Source organism: Rattus norvegicus, chromosome 12, assembly GCF_036323735.1.
Source record: "Rattus norvegicus strain BN/NHsdMcwi chromosome 12, GRCr8, whole genome shotgun sequence".
Classification (NCBI taxonomy): Eukaryota; Metazoa; Chordata; class Mammalia; order Rodentia; family Muridae; genus Rattus; species Rattus norvegicus.
Window position 1 is genome coordinate 17,186,873 of NC_086030.1, and position 15,861 is coordinate 17,202,733.

Here is a 15,861-nt window from a genome sequence, read left to right on the forward strand (position 1 = left end):
TAGGGGCAGAAGGAACACAGGTGCCAGCCATTGACACTCTTTTGAAAGGGGGTGCTTAGCTGGAAGGTGGAAAACCTGGGGTGAAAGGAACTTTGCCCCAGCTGACTGTAGGAGGGGTCTGGGCTGCCCAGGAACTTGGGTGCCAGGTACCTGGTAGTCCTTTGAGCAGTACCCAGTTCTATTTTCATTAACTAGAGTGATAGTGCCCCTACATGGATAGCACACCAAACTGCAGAAGGGACGGTGGTAACCGGGATGGTCCTGCTCCCCTTCATACTTCAGCGGGTGACTTCCTGTGGCAGTGTCAGCTCTGGGATTTTTCTAAGTTTGAAAAACATGCTTTGTTTTCTTTTCTTGTGCTGTTATGGATTGAACCCAGGACCTTGCACAAGCTAGACAGGTGTTCAACAGTGAGCTTTTCTCCTTATTCCCCCACTGATTTTAGGTGAACGTCTTAATGCTAAGTCAAATCCCCACTGGGGGATTCTAGGCAGGGGCTCTACCACTGAGCCACGCCCCCAGCCCCTCACTGGGGGATTCTAGGCAGGGGCTCTACCACTGAGCCACACTCCAGCCCCTCACTGGGGGATTCTAGGCAGGGGCTCTACCACTGAGCCACGCCCCAGCCCCTCACTGGGGGATTCTAGGCAGGGGCTCTACCACTAAGCCACGCCCCCAGCCTCTCACTGGGGGATTCTAGGCAGGGGCTCTCCCACTGAGCCACACCCCCAGCCCCTCACTGGGGGATTCTAGGCAGGGGCTCTCCCACTAAGCCACTCCCCAGCCCCTCACTGGGGGATTCTAGGCAGGGGCTCTACCACTAAGCCACGCCCCCAGCCTCTCACTGGGGGATTCTAGGCAGGGCCTCTCCCAATGAGCTATTTTCAGGCCCTCATTAATTGTAAGCAATTGATCTAACGCTGAGGGAATACTAATGCTAATCTCTGACCTTAAATGCTCTAGGCAGGTAGAATCACATCCTCGCTCCTGATTTCTGCCTCTGATTTACCACCTTCATCCATCGCTGATATCCTTCAGTAGTTAATTGATCTCTCACTTCTGTCAGTCTGTTTCCTCTGAGAATTACCTGGTTAAATAATCTTACGGCTCCTATTTCTTTGACTAAATAACATACTTAATACTCAGGTTTCTTGTCTCCAAAGCCATGGATAGTAAGCCCTGCTACACACACCCTATGCATGAGCGTGTGTGTGTATATGCTACACAGCACTGTAGCACTCACAGCTGCTCAGTCTGTGCTCCAGAAGAAAAGCATCCTGGGAAGGCAGCGTCCTCACTAGAGTGCAGTCTGGTGCCCAGGCTGCCTGCATTAGACTTTGAAGCCTCTGATAGGTTCCTGACTTCTAGGGAATTGACAAGGGTGCTTGCTTCTGTTAGTGTCCCATAAGATGGCTGTCCCCGTGCACGCAGAGCAGCAGACTTGGCTCCTCATCTGTACCCAGAGTAACGCGTTAGCCTTTCTGTCTCGGTAGGCAGGAACCCATCTCCTGGGCCAGCTTCCCCATGGCCGACCTGGTTCCTGACCTGCAGCACATTCTCTTTTGGATGTCAAACTGCATCGAACTCCTGTACTTCATCCAACAGAAGTCGCCACTGTACGTGCAGAGCATGGAGGAGGAGCTGGATGTCACAGGTATGGCCGGCCCTGTGGTCCCCCGGCTCAGCACCATCTCCACGCACAGTTGGCAGTGTGTATAGCAGTGGCTTCACGCGCATGTGCCTACACAGGCTGGGACTTTCTTGGCCCTCAGTCCACTCATTTCGGGGTCACACATGAAGCCAGCATTAGTGGTTCACACTGACCCGGTGCCCCTATACTGGTCTGTTTTGTCTCACGCCTCATGTCCACTGTAGCTCGCTCTGATCTGCTTGTGGGAGGTTGGAGGTGGGTACAGGCCACTTAGAGGGGACACGCGAGTATACAGTTAACAAAATGAAGGGCTCAGAGACGCCCCATAATTCCAGAAAGGAAGAATGCTGCCAATCAGAGCTGGAAGGCTTGTCGGCTTCAGAGGTGGAAATATGGTAGCATGCCTGAAACTAGCATTTCCAAATACTCAAATTCCCAGAATACTCCAGGACGCGTGGTCCTGCTGAGAGGGGGACAGGGGTGGGAGCTGTGTCAGGGAAGTGGCTCAGTTGGTAAAGCGCCAACTGTACACGCAGGAGATCTTGAGTGCTGTCCCCAGCATTTAAGTAAAGCCCAGGGTGGCGGTACACAGGTGTCGTCCCCACACTCACAATCCTAGGAGACAGGGGCCTCCCTGGGCTCCCAGGCTGGCTGGCCTGGCCTAAACAATGAGCCTCAGGCCCCGGGAGAGGCCCTGTCTGAAAAGCCAAGGTGGAAGACCCCCAAGGAACAACTGGTGTTGCAGTAAATCTCCAACCCCAGTAAACCCGTGTAAGGAACACATCTCAGTTACAGTACTCATAAGCTGCACACCTAGATTGGGCGGATTCACCACTGCACTGCTCCACTCCCCAGCTGTGAGATCCCTTGCTATTTGCAGTCTCTCCAGTCACGTAGTTCTGCTCCGTCTTCCTCCCACATCCTCTTCCTCCGTCCTTTCCCTTCCCTTCTTCTGCTAAGAGCTCCAGCCCCACCTTTCCCTTCCACTGCCCAATCACAGGCTCCAGCCTTTATGTGACCAGTAAGAATGGGGAGAAGGTTCGCATGACATCACCTGAGTACATGTACACACACACACACACACACACACACACACACACACACACACACACACACACACCTGACAAAAAAATTAAAGGGTAAGGTAGTGGAGTGGGCCAGCCCCTGGGTGGTTTATTGGGATGTGTCTGTTAAGGACTCTGCTGGAGATAGCCTGGGAGGTTTTGACAGGGCCAGGAGCCTACCTGTGGTAGGTTCCATGTCCTGACCAGGCATCTGGGAACCTGGGCCAGAAGCTTTGCTCTGCCAATGACAACATCAAAGTCACTCACTCCTCTTTATCAGTGGGGCCACTGGGCTGTTTAGACCTATCCTGGGTACAGGACCTTGTGGCCCTGCCACTGAAGGCCCAACCTGAAGAGAAAGGTGGTGTTCATTGTGTCTGTGTAGTGTCCCGCACCCCTTTGTGGCTATAACAAGTGAGGCTGGTTTCCTCAGTGCCCAGGAGATACCTGGTCCTGGGGACCCTGTGGTTTTGTGGTGGCGGTTACATCTCAGGTGTCTACCTGGGTGTCTTAGAGCCACTCTGGAGTGGACTGATCCTGCTTTTCTCTTGTCGACTGTTCTTTGTCCTTGTGTCCAGGGGTGAGGTGAATCTGGATCTTCAGGTGGTTGGGTCAGCAGCCCTCCAGGCCTCCATCCCCCTTTTTGCTCTTTTTAGTGTGTTGTTATTGTATTTAGGGGGGTTGTTTTGCTTCTTTTTTGTTGTTTTGTTTTGTTTTGTTTGACAGGGTCTCACTGTATATCCCTGGCTAGCCTGGAACTTGCTGTGTAGATCAGGCTAGCCTCTGCCTCCCGAGTGCTAGGAGGTTTCCTATTTCTCGAGAGCGTTTTGGCGCCACAACCATGTGATAGCCTCCCAAGGGGCTGATGTACAAGCCTTTTAACCAGTGTCCTGAAAGGTGACCTTCAGGGCCGGGTGGGGCTTGCTGCGGTGAATAGCCAGTTCTGATGGAGAGCATGGCCTGGCAGCTGGGGCCTCTTAACCCAGCCACTTGGGAGACTGAGGCAGGACAGCTGTGGGCTCAAGTAGTTAGGGTGAGTTTGCGCTACAGAGGGAGTTCATGACAGTTCTCCGCACGTTGTCTTCAAAAAAGCCAAAAACCCAGTGGTAGAGGCCTGCAGGATGTAGCGAGGTGGAGGAAGGGATTAAAGGAAAGGATGGAAGGAAGGACAAACTTCCAGGCTGTCTTAGTAGCATAGACGGACACATGTGACCCCCTGTGTCTGCTCTCCAGCTCTGCCTGCCAGTGTGACTGACTGCCTGGGACAGGTTTGGGATCTCCACACCTCTATGGGAGGTGCGTGCCAGGCAGATCCCCAGCAGGTAGCTAGGTAGACGGTGGAGTCCTGGCTGCTCCTGGCTGGGGGCCCACATGTGCACGCTGTGCAGGTGAGCCTCCTCTTGCGGCCCCTCCCCCTGCAGGCTCCAAGGAGTCGCTGTTCTCCTGCACGCTGACAGCCAGTGAGGAGGCCATGGCGGCCCTGGAGGAGGTGGTGCTGTACGCTTTCCAGCAGTGTGTGTATTACCTCTCCAAGGTGTGTGCTGCCGCTGCCTCTGCTGCTGTGCTGTTGATTGCGGCTCTCCTAGGGCCTTGGGGTAGGAGGGAATGGGCTGGAATGAGCCCACTGCAGCAGGGAGGAAGAGCTGCTGGTTCCACCCTGGCCCTCGCTGTACCCCTTGCTCCCATTCTTCCCCATAACGGTCCAGCCTGGTGGTCATCGTCATGGTGCCCTTTACAGCACTGCTTGGTGCCTGCTGTGGGCAGTCCTGTTTGCACCTGCAGCTCCTCTCCCTACTTCTGTTAGTTCCAGGGAAACTCCTGCTGGGCTTCGTCCCCTCCTGTTGGCTTAGGCTTGTTAAGTTTGGGGCTCCTGGGCAGTCCTAGCATCCCTGTCAGTGGGATTCCCTTGGGGTTCTCTGTCTCTGCAGTGCCTGTATGTCTGCCTCCCGGCCCTCTTGGAATGCCCCCCATTTCAGACAGAGCGCAGGGAGAGCTGGCGCTCGGGCCCCGCTCTGCCTGAAGAGCTTCGGCGCGTGGTGTCGGTGTTCCAGGCCACCATGGACCTCCTGCAGCAGCTGCAGATGCATCCTGAGGTGGCCTCTCAGATGCTCGCTTACCTCTTCTTCTTCTCTGGTACACTGCTCCTCAATCAGGTGCTGGACAAGGGTGAGTGTGCTTGGGGCTGAGATCTGGGTTCCTTTAAGAAAGCTAAATGTGCCCTCAAGGGAAGGCTCTGCCTGGCTGAGCCCGTGGGAGGATGGCTCAAGACCTAGACTAGGGCAAAAGCTCAGAGCATGAGCTGATGGTGTAGGGTAGGAGGGGAGGGGACTAGCGGCTGTCACAACCCCTGGTGCCTTGGACCTGGTCTCCTCCATCTCTTTCTATGTCTGCCCTGAGAGAGTGCGTGGTCAGCATTATCTTGGAAATTGAGAGGGTGCTGAGGTGACTTGGAGAGGGAGATGGTGCTTTGGGAACCTTGGTGGGTCTCATCCTTTCCTCCCTCTCCAGGGCCCTCCCTGAGCTGCTTCCACTGGCCCAGGGGTGTCCAGGTGTGTGCCCGCCTGCAGCAGTTTCTGGAGTGGGCCCGCAGCGCTGGCCTCGGAGCACCTGCCGAGCGCTTCTTTCGGAAGCTTTCCTGCACCCTGCATCTGCTGGCCACTCCCCGTGCTCAGCTTGTCCAGGTAGAAGGGCACCAGGGGACCGGTGCAGAGAAGGGTATGCATGCGCTGGCTCTAGGGTGACTGGCTTACAATCCAAGTCAAGGTGGCCTGGGCTCTGCGCTTGGAAAACTCCCATGTTGTTTAGTTCCTCAACCGTCCACACCCACACCAGGCCGGATAATCCCATGGGTGCTGTGGGCAGTCCCTGGGCTCCGTACTGGTCACTCTGTGGTGTGACAAGGTGAAGAACCCGAAGAGGAGGACATGATCTGTCTCCCACTGGGCCCAGCCTAGTCAGCAGATCCATCGAGGAAGTCAGAGGGTCGGGTGGGAGGAGACAGAGGGCTCAGCTCACAGTGGTTGCTGTCAAGAGCCTGGGTGCTCAGTAGCTTCTGAGTGGGCCCAAGCCTGCCCAGAAACTCAGCCTAGTCCCATACCCGTGCAGAACAGAACTCATAGCACAGAGCAGCAGCGTTTCTCACCCTCCCTAGTGCCACAGCCCTTCAATACAGTTCCTCATGCTGTGGTGACCCCAGCCATAACATTATTGTTGTTGCTACTTCATAGCTGTAATTTTGCTATTGTTATGAATCAGAATGTAAATAGCTTTGGAGTAGAGGTTTGTCAAAGGGGTTGCGATCCACAGGTTGAGAACCCCTGCCCTAGAGCCATCCAGTCAGCCCCATGGGGTTGTGCCTTGCCTTGCTTCTTGCTTTGTCCTCAAGTTTGTGGTCATGACCACCACAGCAGTGGGGAACGAGGGCTCCCCCTCCCCCACCACTCCTGGCACCCTCTTCCTCAGAGCATTTGTCCGATGGCTAATGGAAACCCTGCAATGGTTTCTTCTCCTGTGTGGAAACCACTGACCTTGTCCTGAAACGGTGAACATCGTGAGGGACTGTGGGTGGAGCCGTCTAACATGAAATCTGCCCTCTGTTGTCCAGACGTGTGTTAAAGGCTCACTGGGTAACATAGCTTCACTGTTCAGCCCCAGGAAAGCCCTGAGCAGGCCTAGGAGACAGACACTGGATCAAAAAGAGTAGTCCCACCAGGTATGGTGGCTCATGCCTGTAGTCCCAGCCCTCTGAAGGCAGAAACGGGAATTGTTGCAAGTTTGAGGCTAGCCTTACATAGTAAGTTCCAGGCCAGCCTGGGCTACTTGTGGAAATCTTCTCTTAAAAAAAAAAAAGTAAAGAAAGAAAAGAGACATTTCTGCAGTATCTCCCGCCTGTGTTTCGGCATCACTGACGTTAATGACAGTGGCCACTGCTTGTCACTGAGACAGCTGTGTCATCCTACTGCCCTGCAGTTGGCTGAGTGGGCAAAACCGCATCTCTTCCGTAGAAGGCAAAGCTGAGGTGACACTATGAGTGTGCAGTGAGCTGGGCCTCCAGACATGGCTACTTGTGATTTAAAAAGTACATTTATTTAATTGTGAGCGTGTGTGTGCCGGTACCACAGTGGGTGTGTGGAGTTCACAGAACAACTTACTGGAGTCAGTTCTCTGCTTCCACCATGGGGTCCCAGGGATGGAGTTCAGGTCAGCAAAGGTGATGGCAAGAGCCTTTTTAATGTGCTAAACCATCTCACCGGGGCGAGGAGCTCTGCTCGACATGGCTACAATGTTGGTTTTAAAGCAGAGGTTAGTTTTTTTCAGCCTAAAGTGAAAACCGCATGCACTATAGAGAACTCAGGTGCCTATGCATGGCTGGCAGCTGGCACCTGGGACTTCAGTTTGCTTCCTCCTCAAATATCACTGCTTCGGCCTTTCTGTGGCTGGGATGAAGCACCATGGCCAAACTGCTTGGCGAGGAGAGGCTTTATTTATTTGGCTTACACTTCCATATGACTTTTTATCATTGAAGGAAGTCAGGACAGGAACTCAAACAGGGCAGGAACCTGGAGGCAGGAGCTCCAGATGCAGAGGCCATGGAGGGGTGCTGCTCACTGGCTTGCTCGGACTGCTTTCTTAGAACCTAGGACCGCCAGCCCAGGGATCACTGATCACTAATTTAAGGATCAATCATTAATTAAGAAAATGCCCTATAGCTGGATCTTAAGCAGGCATTTTCTCAGTTGAGGTTCCTCCCTTCAGATAACTTTAGCTTGTGTCAAGTTGACATAAAACTAGCCAGTATAATCACTGAACATTTCTGTTTTCCTCAGCAGTGCTGGAAATGGAACCTAGGACCCTGTGCATGCTAGACAAGCATTAACCACTGAGCCACGCCCAAGCCCCTCACTGGGGGATTCTAGGCAGGGGCTCTACCACTGAGCCACGCCCAAGCCCCTCACTGGGGGATTCTAGGCAGGGGCTCTACCACTGAGCCACGCCCCAGCCCCTCACTGGGGGATTCTAGGCAGGGGCTCTACCACTGAGCCACGCCCCCAGCCCCTCACTGGGGGATTCTAGGCAGGTGCTCTACCACTGAGCCACGCCCCCAGCCCCTCCCTGGGGGATTCTAGGAAAGTGTTACCAGTGAACCACACTTCCAGTGCCTTTAGGCAGGTGCTGTACCACTGAACCATGTTGCCAGCTTTAAGAGATTAGTAAGTATCATCCTTAGATGGAGTGGCCTGAGGTGAACCTACCCTTTTTCAGAGAGCAAGTTGCATAGCCAGATGAAGTTCAAAGTCCTCTGGTTGAAGGACTTGAAAACCACTGAAGGAATGCAAGCATGTATCTGCAATAGGGGGCCACAAAGAGCTGAATGGGAGATCTGCCTGCTGCACCCACATACATGGAAACACAGGCACACACATGTGTGCACACACATGCAACTAAACATAATAATAATAATAGTACTGAAGAGATGGCTCAGTGGTGAAGAACACTGACTCTTCACCCAGAGGACCCAGCATGGCAGCTCACAACTGTCTGTAACTCTAACTTAGAAATAAAACTGCTTTCTTTAAAAAGTAACAATAATACAAAGAAAATGGTGGGCTAGGCATGTAGACCAGTGGTAAAGTGCCTGCTTAGCTCCTGCAAGACCCCAGGTTCCAGTTAAGGTCCTCAGTCATGAATTGCTTTGTGTGGACAGAGTCTGCCCTGGTCATTCTGTATGCGAGAGGCTGCAGAGCCTGGAGAACAAGAGCCACAACTCACGTCTGCTTCCCGTTGAGCTGGAGTCTGGGAGGCAGAGCTCAGGCTTCGGGCTCCTGGGCTCACATGGAAACCCTCAGTGGTGGCTAGAGAGGCCTCTGGGTGGTTAACTGCTCATTACTGCTCCAGGTTGTCCCTGGGGCTGGGGACAAGGATGCTCATTTGAGAAAAGCCGTCAAGTTGTGTGTTTTAGATTTGTGCAGTCTCTCTCTCTCTCTCTCTCTCTCTCTCTCTCTCTCTCTGTCTCTGTCTCTGTCTCTGTCTCTCTATTTCTGTCTCTATCTCTGTGTCTCTGTGTCTCTGCTCTCTCTCTCTCTCTCTCTCTGTGTGTGTGTGTGTGTGTGTGTGTGTGTGTGTGTGTCTGTGTCTGTGTGTGTGTCTGTGTCTGTGTCTGTATAGGTCAGAGGACAGACATCCTTGAAGGTCATTCCTCAGGCGTCTTTTACCTTTTGTTTGAGACAGCGTGTCTCCTCGGCCTGGCACTTTGCCAGCTAGCCTAGGCTCGCTAGTCAATGAGCTCCAGTGATCTGTCTGTTTTTCTCAAAGCTAGGACTCCAGGGACCCCATTTGTCTTTTTACATGGGTTCTGGTACTGGGCCATCTCCCCAGTCCACGGTCTGTGTGGTTTCTGAGTGAGGGTGGCATACAGGAAGGAGCAGCTATAACTCCCCAGCTCTCAGCTGCCCCAGCTCTCAGCTGCTCAGCTCGATGCCTGCCCTTCCCACACTGAGTCCTGCAGCCGAAAGAGACCAGGAGGCCACTGTGAAGACAGCTGGCCCAGGTTCTGGTGGAGCCTCTGTGGGATGTGACAAGCGACAAGCTTGTCCTGCCTAGAGCCAGGTAGCAGGTGTTTTGTTCTTTCTGTCCTCACAGAGTCCACCCATATTCTTTCGGTCATCTCCTCTAAACCCTCTAAAAGGAAAATATCCTTTGCCTGAGGGTTTTATTCAAATAATCCTCAGACTAGCCAGCAAAAGCAACTGCAAAGGAAAAACAATTATTTCTGTCCCTGTGAAAGGGAGAGAAAAATCGTATTTGTAAATAATAATGTGTCTATAAATAGGATAACAAGATTTCTGGGGGTGACACAGCAATGCACACTTTGTAACTCCCATACTCTGGAGGCCGAGGCAGGTCTGCCATGAGTTCAAGGCCAGCCTGAGCTTCATGAGGACCCTGTCCTTTTAAAAAGGATTTTGTAAAGACCCATCTTTATCTAATGTATGTGTGTCTTTGTAAGCGAGTGTGCAGGTGCCCACAGAAGAGGGTGCTGGACCTGCGTGGTCTAGAGTTCCTGCTGGTTGTGAGGCTCCTGGTGTGGGTACTGGGAACCAACCCTGGATCCTCCGGAAGAGCAGCAGCACATTTAACTGCTGAGGCATCTCTTCAGTCCCATTAATATTTTTAATTACACTTATTTATTGTACATGGATATGTGTGTAGGCACGTGTACATGAGGAGGTCAGAGGACAACTTGTTCATTCTCTCTCCACCATGTGGGTCTTAGAGCAGACGCGTTACCCGCCGAGCCATCTGACTGGTTCAGGACCCTGTCTGAATAAACAAAACCAAGCAAGAATCCTTGTAAACTGAAACCACAGGAGCAGAAGCGAAAAGGACAGGGCGGGAAGTTCAGAGTGAAGAAAGTCTTCCTCTGAGTACCACCCAAGCACCAGAGAGGAGGACACGGACAGAGGAGCCTGGAGGAGGGGCCGGGGAGATGTGATCATGGCTAGGGCTAGTTCCGGTTCCCTTCCTGACCACCTGGGACATACCAGGGAAACAGGAGGAGACATCAAAAGGAAAACAGCTTCCCCAGTGCATCTTGGAAGTGAGGGGTGTGTGGAGGAACTGCCAGGAAGAGTGTGGCCTGGGGTCAGTTCCTGTCCCTCCAACAGCTCTGAGGCTCTGCTTGTCCCTGGGGCATAGACTCTAGATGGCCGCAGCCCAGGCCTGTGGGCTGTTGGCAAGGAAATCGAGACAGAGAGGAAGAAAAGCGGCCAAGCTGAGGGCAGAGAAGCTGGTGGTGGGAGGCCACAGGCTGTCCCTACCCTGACCCAAAGCGACTTTACCAAGAACCTTGGCACTGTAGACAGGGACGACCTAGAGCCTCTGGAGTAGAATGGAACCTCAGAGAAGGGAAACCTTTTAAGAGCTACAAGTCTGAATGAAGTCTCCCACCCTGGAATCCTGGCCTGCTGAGCTGCCTCCCCTAGAGGAGGGGCTTTCAGAGCAACACTATGACGCAGCAAGCTGGAGGAGACAGGACGGGAGCCAGGGAGCCAGGTGACAGTTCTGGTTTTGTTTAGTTCGTTGTTAGCCTAGGCTGGCTTCAGACTCACTGTGTAGCCCAGGCTGAACTACAACCCCCCATCCTCCTGCCTTTACCTTCTGAGAGTGCTGGGCTTACAAGTGGGCGCCATCTTTGTCCCTTTGCTTTAGAGAGCCTTCCCTACCCAGAGCCCAGTCACTCACAGCACCTAGGTGACCTGTTTCTGCCTGCTCCAGGGCACACATACTTATGGGCTCTCCTCCATCCTTCCTTTGCTCCCTTTTCATCCTTCCTAGTTTCTTGAGTCAGGGTCTTAGTTTATAGCCCAGGGCAACCTCATCACATGGATAGGTGTCCAGTGCAGTGTCTTCTGCCCCACCCCTTCCCTGACTCCCAGCTGTCTGCACTGCTCCTGCCTGCCCTCTCTTGGAGTGAAAAGGTGGATTTGGGCCCAGAACCCTGCCTGAGGAGGGCTCTCCCAGGGTCTGTGGGCAAGGGACTACCTCAAACTCCCGCAGGTCTTTAACTTGAGCTCCTTGTCCCCAGATGAGCTGGGCCACCCTACGAGCCACCTTCCCTGCCCTGAACCCTGCTCAGCTGCACCGGCTGCTGACTCAGTACCAACTGGCCTCTGCCATGGGCCCTGTGAGCGCTTGGGATCCAGGAGCCCAAGAGAGCCCTGAGGCCTTCCAGACAGGTGAGCCTCCCCGGTGGCCAAGCCAAGGGGTAAGTGGGACTGGGGGGTTGAGGGCAGAGACCCCCAGGCTCCAGCTCAGAAAAGAGCCAGAGCAGCCCCTTGAGGTGGGGACACAGGAGCCCCTGCCACCTAGCACCCCCACCCAGGATCCTACTGTGCTGCCCCCCAGTCTCAGTGTCAGTGTCCCTTCTGCTCCTGGGGCTCAACTGGCACCCAGATGATGAGGAAATGAACAGCAGGGTGAGGTTTCAAAGCCTCTGGAGACATTCCTCAGCTCTGAGCACACATACTGTTTACACACATTCACATGCCTGGTGGAGCAACAGAGTTATGTACATACATACATATACATACATGCATACACACACACACACATTTCAATTTATAAGTTGTACCTATCTTCCTTCATAAACATATATCCACAGCATGTAACAGAAAGTGCAGGCTGGTAGACAGTAGGCTGTGGGTGTGATAGGCTTCGCACTGACTTCCTGTTACCTGGCCACCACTGGCTGGGCGCAGAGGAAGCCTCTAAACCGCGCTCCTGGGCCCACCTGATCCCATTGGGCCCCTGCTATTGCAGGTCTGTATCAGAACGCTCCCCTTCCCCAGTTGAGGCTCTGTGCTGGGAGCAGAGCTGGCATCACAGACAGGTTCCTGTCTCCATCCCCATCCAGGACCTGCACATAGTAACATCCCATGTGCACATGTGTGTGTCCCAGTGACACATAGGTATATGGAGGGGTGGTGTCTGCCAGTCTAGATAGCCTAGTCGGGATTCAGAAGAGAAGAGACTAGGCTGGGACTCACCCTGCCCGAGGTCTTGCTGTCTTATGTCCTCCATGGGTGGGCAAGGACCCTAAGATAGAGGGAGGGCAGGCCAGGTCTCAGCGCCCCTCACTCCCCTGCAGAGGACATCCTGGAGTCCTATGAGAACCCGCCACCCATCGTTCTGCCGAGCCAGGGCTTCCAGGTGGACCTGGAGGCCGACTGCCCGGAGGACAGCATCTACCAGCACCTGCTCTACATCCGCCACTTCCTGTGGGGACTGCGGGGCCAAGCAAGCCCTGAGAGTGGGCCTGCCCAGCCTGACAGCATCGAGGTAGAGTGGGGCAGGTGTACTGGTGGGGAGGGGCCTGTCAAAAGCAGACACTGGGCTAGAGTGGGCTGCGGAATGCAGCAGACATCCTGAGACAGAGTGGCCTCGGGTCTCTGATGTGGCACAGGTTTGGACGTGTCTTTAGTCACTCTGTGTCTAACATGGCCTGGCTGGGCCTATGTTCTCCTGGGTGGCTCGTCTGTCTCTTCCTCACAGGGAGCCATCACAGATGTCTGGTCCATCCCCTCCTCTGGGCCTCAATGTTTGTCCACCTTCTCTTCCCAGGGCCTGTACCACACAATTCCTGAGGGGCATCTGGAAGGCCATGGCTGCCCCTTGACTAATAGAGAACAAGGCAGAGGAGCTGTGGAAACTGCTCCTGGCCATTCTCTTCCTGTGCCTGGAGCTCCCCGGGCACAGGGTCCCCCTGGAAGACAGCCTCCCCGAGGGGACCGCAGGGGCTCCCAGGCTGGCTCTCTGCACACTGACTCCTCCTGCCTGCTCACTCCTCCCAGCACACCACTGGGCCTGGAGCCTGGAGGCCCCACCTGGCCAGAGCCCAGCGGCCTCTGTGGAAAAGCGCTCCTCGAAGGGCAGAGGAATGGACCAGGTGGTCTTCCTGGTGCAGTTCTAGAAGGTGAGCCTGGTCCACTCATGATTGGTTAGCAGACCCTACCTCGTGTCTTGATAGCAGGTCTCCCCGGGCCACTCTGTCAGCCAGTGCTGTGTCCAGAGCATGCTCCCTAGTGCCTGTTCAGGGACAGTACTGGTAGGTGAGTCCACAATGCGGCCCTTATGTGTGAGCATGTAGAGGTGTGTGTGCACACGGTGCAGCCCTTATGTGTGAGCACGGAGAGATGTGTGAGCACAGTGCAGCCCTTATGTGTGAGCACGGAGAGGTGTGTGTGCACAGGAGGTGCAGCCCACCTGCTCCTGTGAAGACTCTTGATTGTGCCCTTGATTATCCAAGTTTGAATGGCTTTGGGCGCTCGGTGGAGCAGGGCAAGGTGGCAGGCTACCTCAGAATTGTTAGATCAGGCTCCGTCCTGGGATTCCCACACAGACATGAGCTCTGTTGTGGAGGCACGGCCTTGAGGGGGGCCTGTTAGACTGGGGTCTATGGCAGGGTCTTGGTACAATGGCAGCCTCAGGGAGGATGAACTGACGGTGACATCCTAGTGGCGGGAGGGAGGAGACAACAGTGAAGAGGTGGTGGGAGGCTAGGCTGCTCAAATGCATTGGTCCCTGGCCTCAGAGGGGTTAGTGTCCTGTTGAGTTTAGGCCTGTCCCTTCCCCTGGGCTTGCTGTCACTTTCTGTCCAGTTGGTCTCTTCCTGGCGATCCAGGAGCACTTGTCCTGTCTTGTGAGACATCTCTGTCTTCTCAAGGTTCCCCGTGTGCTGAGTCAGGGGTGAGTGCTACCCTCCAAGCCCAGTGGCTCCTTACCCTTCCTTCCGTCTTCTCTGCCCAGGAGACGCGGTTCAGGCTGCGGCTGAGCCTCCTGCCGAGGCCTCCAGCCCCAGCTCCAGCACAGAGGACTTCTGCTACGTGTTCATGGTGGAGCTGGAGCGAGGCCCCTCGGGGCTGGGGATGGGCCTGATCGATGGCATGGTGAGGACCCTGGACCTCAGCCCTCCCCCCGCTACTTGCAGACTCGTCCTCTACAGTGAGCATAGTCAGGCTGGTGACAGAGGCCCGGACTGTCTCCTGGGCCTGCCTTTGGGAGCCCAGTGCTTTCCTGTGGGACACACCGGGTCCCTAATTTATGACCTGGCTAGGTCCAGGCATGGGTTCCACAAGTTCAGGGGGAGGGTTGGGGTGAGGTACAAGGTCTCTTCTGGGGAGAGCATGTGTCAGCACCAGCAGCATCTTGAGGCCCCTGCTTCTCCCCAGCACACACCTCTGGAGGCCCCGGGACTCTACATACAGACCTTGCTTCCTGGGAGCCCCGCGGCATCTGATGGACGGCTGTCCCTGGGAGACCAAATCCTGGAGGTGAACGGCAGCAGCCTGATGGGTGTCAGCTACATGAGGTAGGCCCCACAGCTGGCCTGAGATGCAGGACTAGCCAGGGAAGTGAGGGGCACCGACAGGCCACTCCTGCATCCCAGGGAGGGAGAGGCAGTGACTGGGACTGAGGCCGCTGCTCCCTCCTCTGCCAGCCTCACGTCTGTCCTTGATTTCAGGGCAGTGGATCTCATCCGACATGGAGGCAAGAAGATGCGATTTCTGGTTGCCAAGTCTGACATGGAAACGGCCAAGAAAATCCGCTTCCGCAAACCCCCTTCCTAATAGACCAATGGACCCTTGCCCCCACCACCTGCTTCCTGTATCCCCTCCAGGTGCCTCCAACAGCCACCCACAGCACCCCTCGCCCTGCCCCTCCCTCACTCCCCAGTCCAGCCAGTCCTGAGTTGTAAAGTTGACTGCGTCCCTGTGTTGTGGCCTCACGTTGAGGACACCTGTTGATAGTGTGCATCTTAGTGTATATTTATTTATATGACAGATGACACTAAGTTGTGACATTTCCTACAGAGATTTTATGTTTAAAGGCTTTAATGGAGAATTTAGATTCAATAAACTATCTTTCGTATTCTTATAGTGGGGATGTAGAGTCTGCACTGTGGTACAGAGCACATGGGCAACACTGAGGGAAGCCAGTGGCCCTCATGTCCAGCCTGCCTGCCCAGCCAGCAAGGAGAAGCTTCAAGTGCATCAGTGTGGACGGTAATGGATGTCGCTCCCAGCTCCCCACTCCCTTGCTTCTGGGCCTGGGTCTGCACCTAGAGGTCTTAATATGCTAGACAGGCTCTACCACTGAGCCACACCCCAGTCCAAAGATTTGTTTATTTATTATATATGAGTGCACTGTAGCTGTGTTCAGACACACCAGAAGAGGGCATCAGATCCCATTACAGATGGTTGGAGCCACCATGTGACTGCTGGGAATTGAACTCAGGACCTCTGGAAGAGCAGTCAGTGCTCTTAACCACTGAGCCATCTCTCCAGCCCTGTATTTTGTTTTGCAGCGTTCTCACTGAGTTCCCCGGGCTGGTCTTGAACTTGCTCTGTAGCTCAAGCAGACTGTGAACTTCTTTCTATCTTCCTGTCTCAGCCTCCCTCAAGCTAGGCTATAGATGGGATTACTTGAAAGACCCTCTACCCAAGGACTGCAGCTTCTTTGCAGCCAGGAAACAAGAGCCCTGAGGCAGTGTGGTCCAGTCTTTTGGTCCTTCCTTTGAGACTGGGTCAGGGCCAGCGTGGAGCTTTGCTGTGGCGGAGGTAGCCCAGGGCGCTCCCCGTCCCTGCAGGC

General features: G+C 54.4%; 1 protein-coding gene across 2 annotated transcripts in view; it reads left to right on the plus strand.

The window, feature by feature from the left end:
• Radil (Rap associating with DIL domain) overlaps positions 1-15,149 on the plus strand; it is a 64,150-nt gene extending 49,001 nt beyond the window's left edge. For both annotated transcript variants that reach the window (NM_001037218.2, XM_017598319.2), the window contains exons 6-15: positions 1,494-1,654; positions 4,137-4,249; positions 4,644-4,881; positions 5,224-5,396; positions 11,300-11,450; positions 12,362-12,552; positions 12,835-13,186; positions 14,020-14,159; positions 14,442-14,581; positions 14,735-15,149. In NM_001037218.2, coding sequence (NP_001032295.2) covers positions 1,494-1,654; positions 4,137-4,249; positions 4,644-4,881; positions 5,224-5,396; positions 11,300-11,450; positions 12,362-12,552; positions 12,835-13,186; positions 14,020-14,159; positions 14,442-14,581; positions 14,735-14,840 — 1,765 coding nt within the window. In that variant the 3' untranslated portion in view covers positions 14,841-15,149. The remainder of the gene's footprint in view (positions 1-1,493; positions 1,655-4,136; positions 4,250-4,643; positions 4,882-5,223; positions 5,397-11,299; positions 11,451-12,361; positions 12,553-12,834; positions 13,187-14,019; positions 14,160-14,441; positions 14,582-14,734) is intronic.
• Positions 15,150-15,861: the final 712 nt, after the last annotated feature.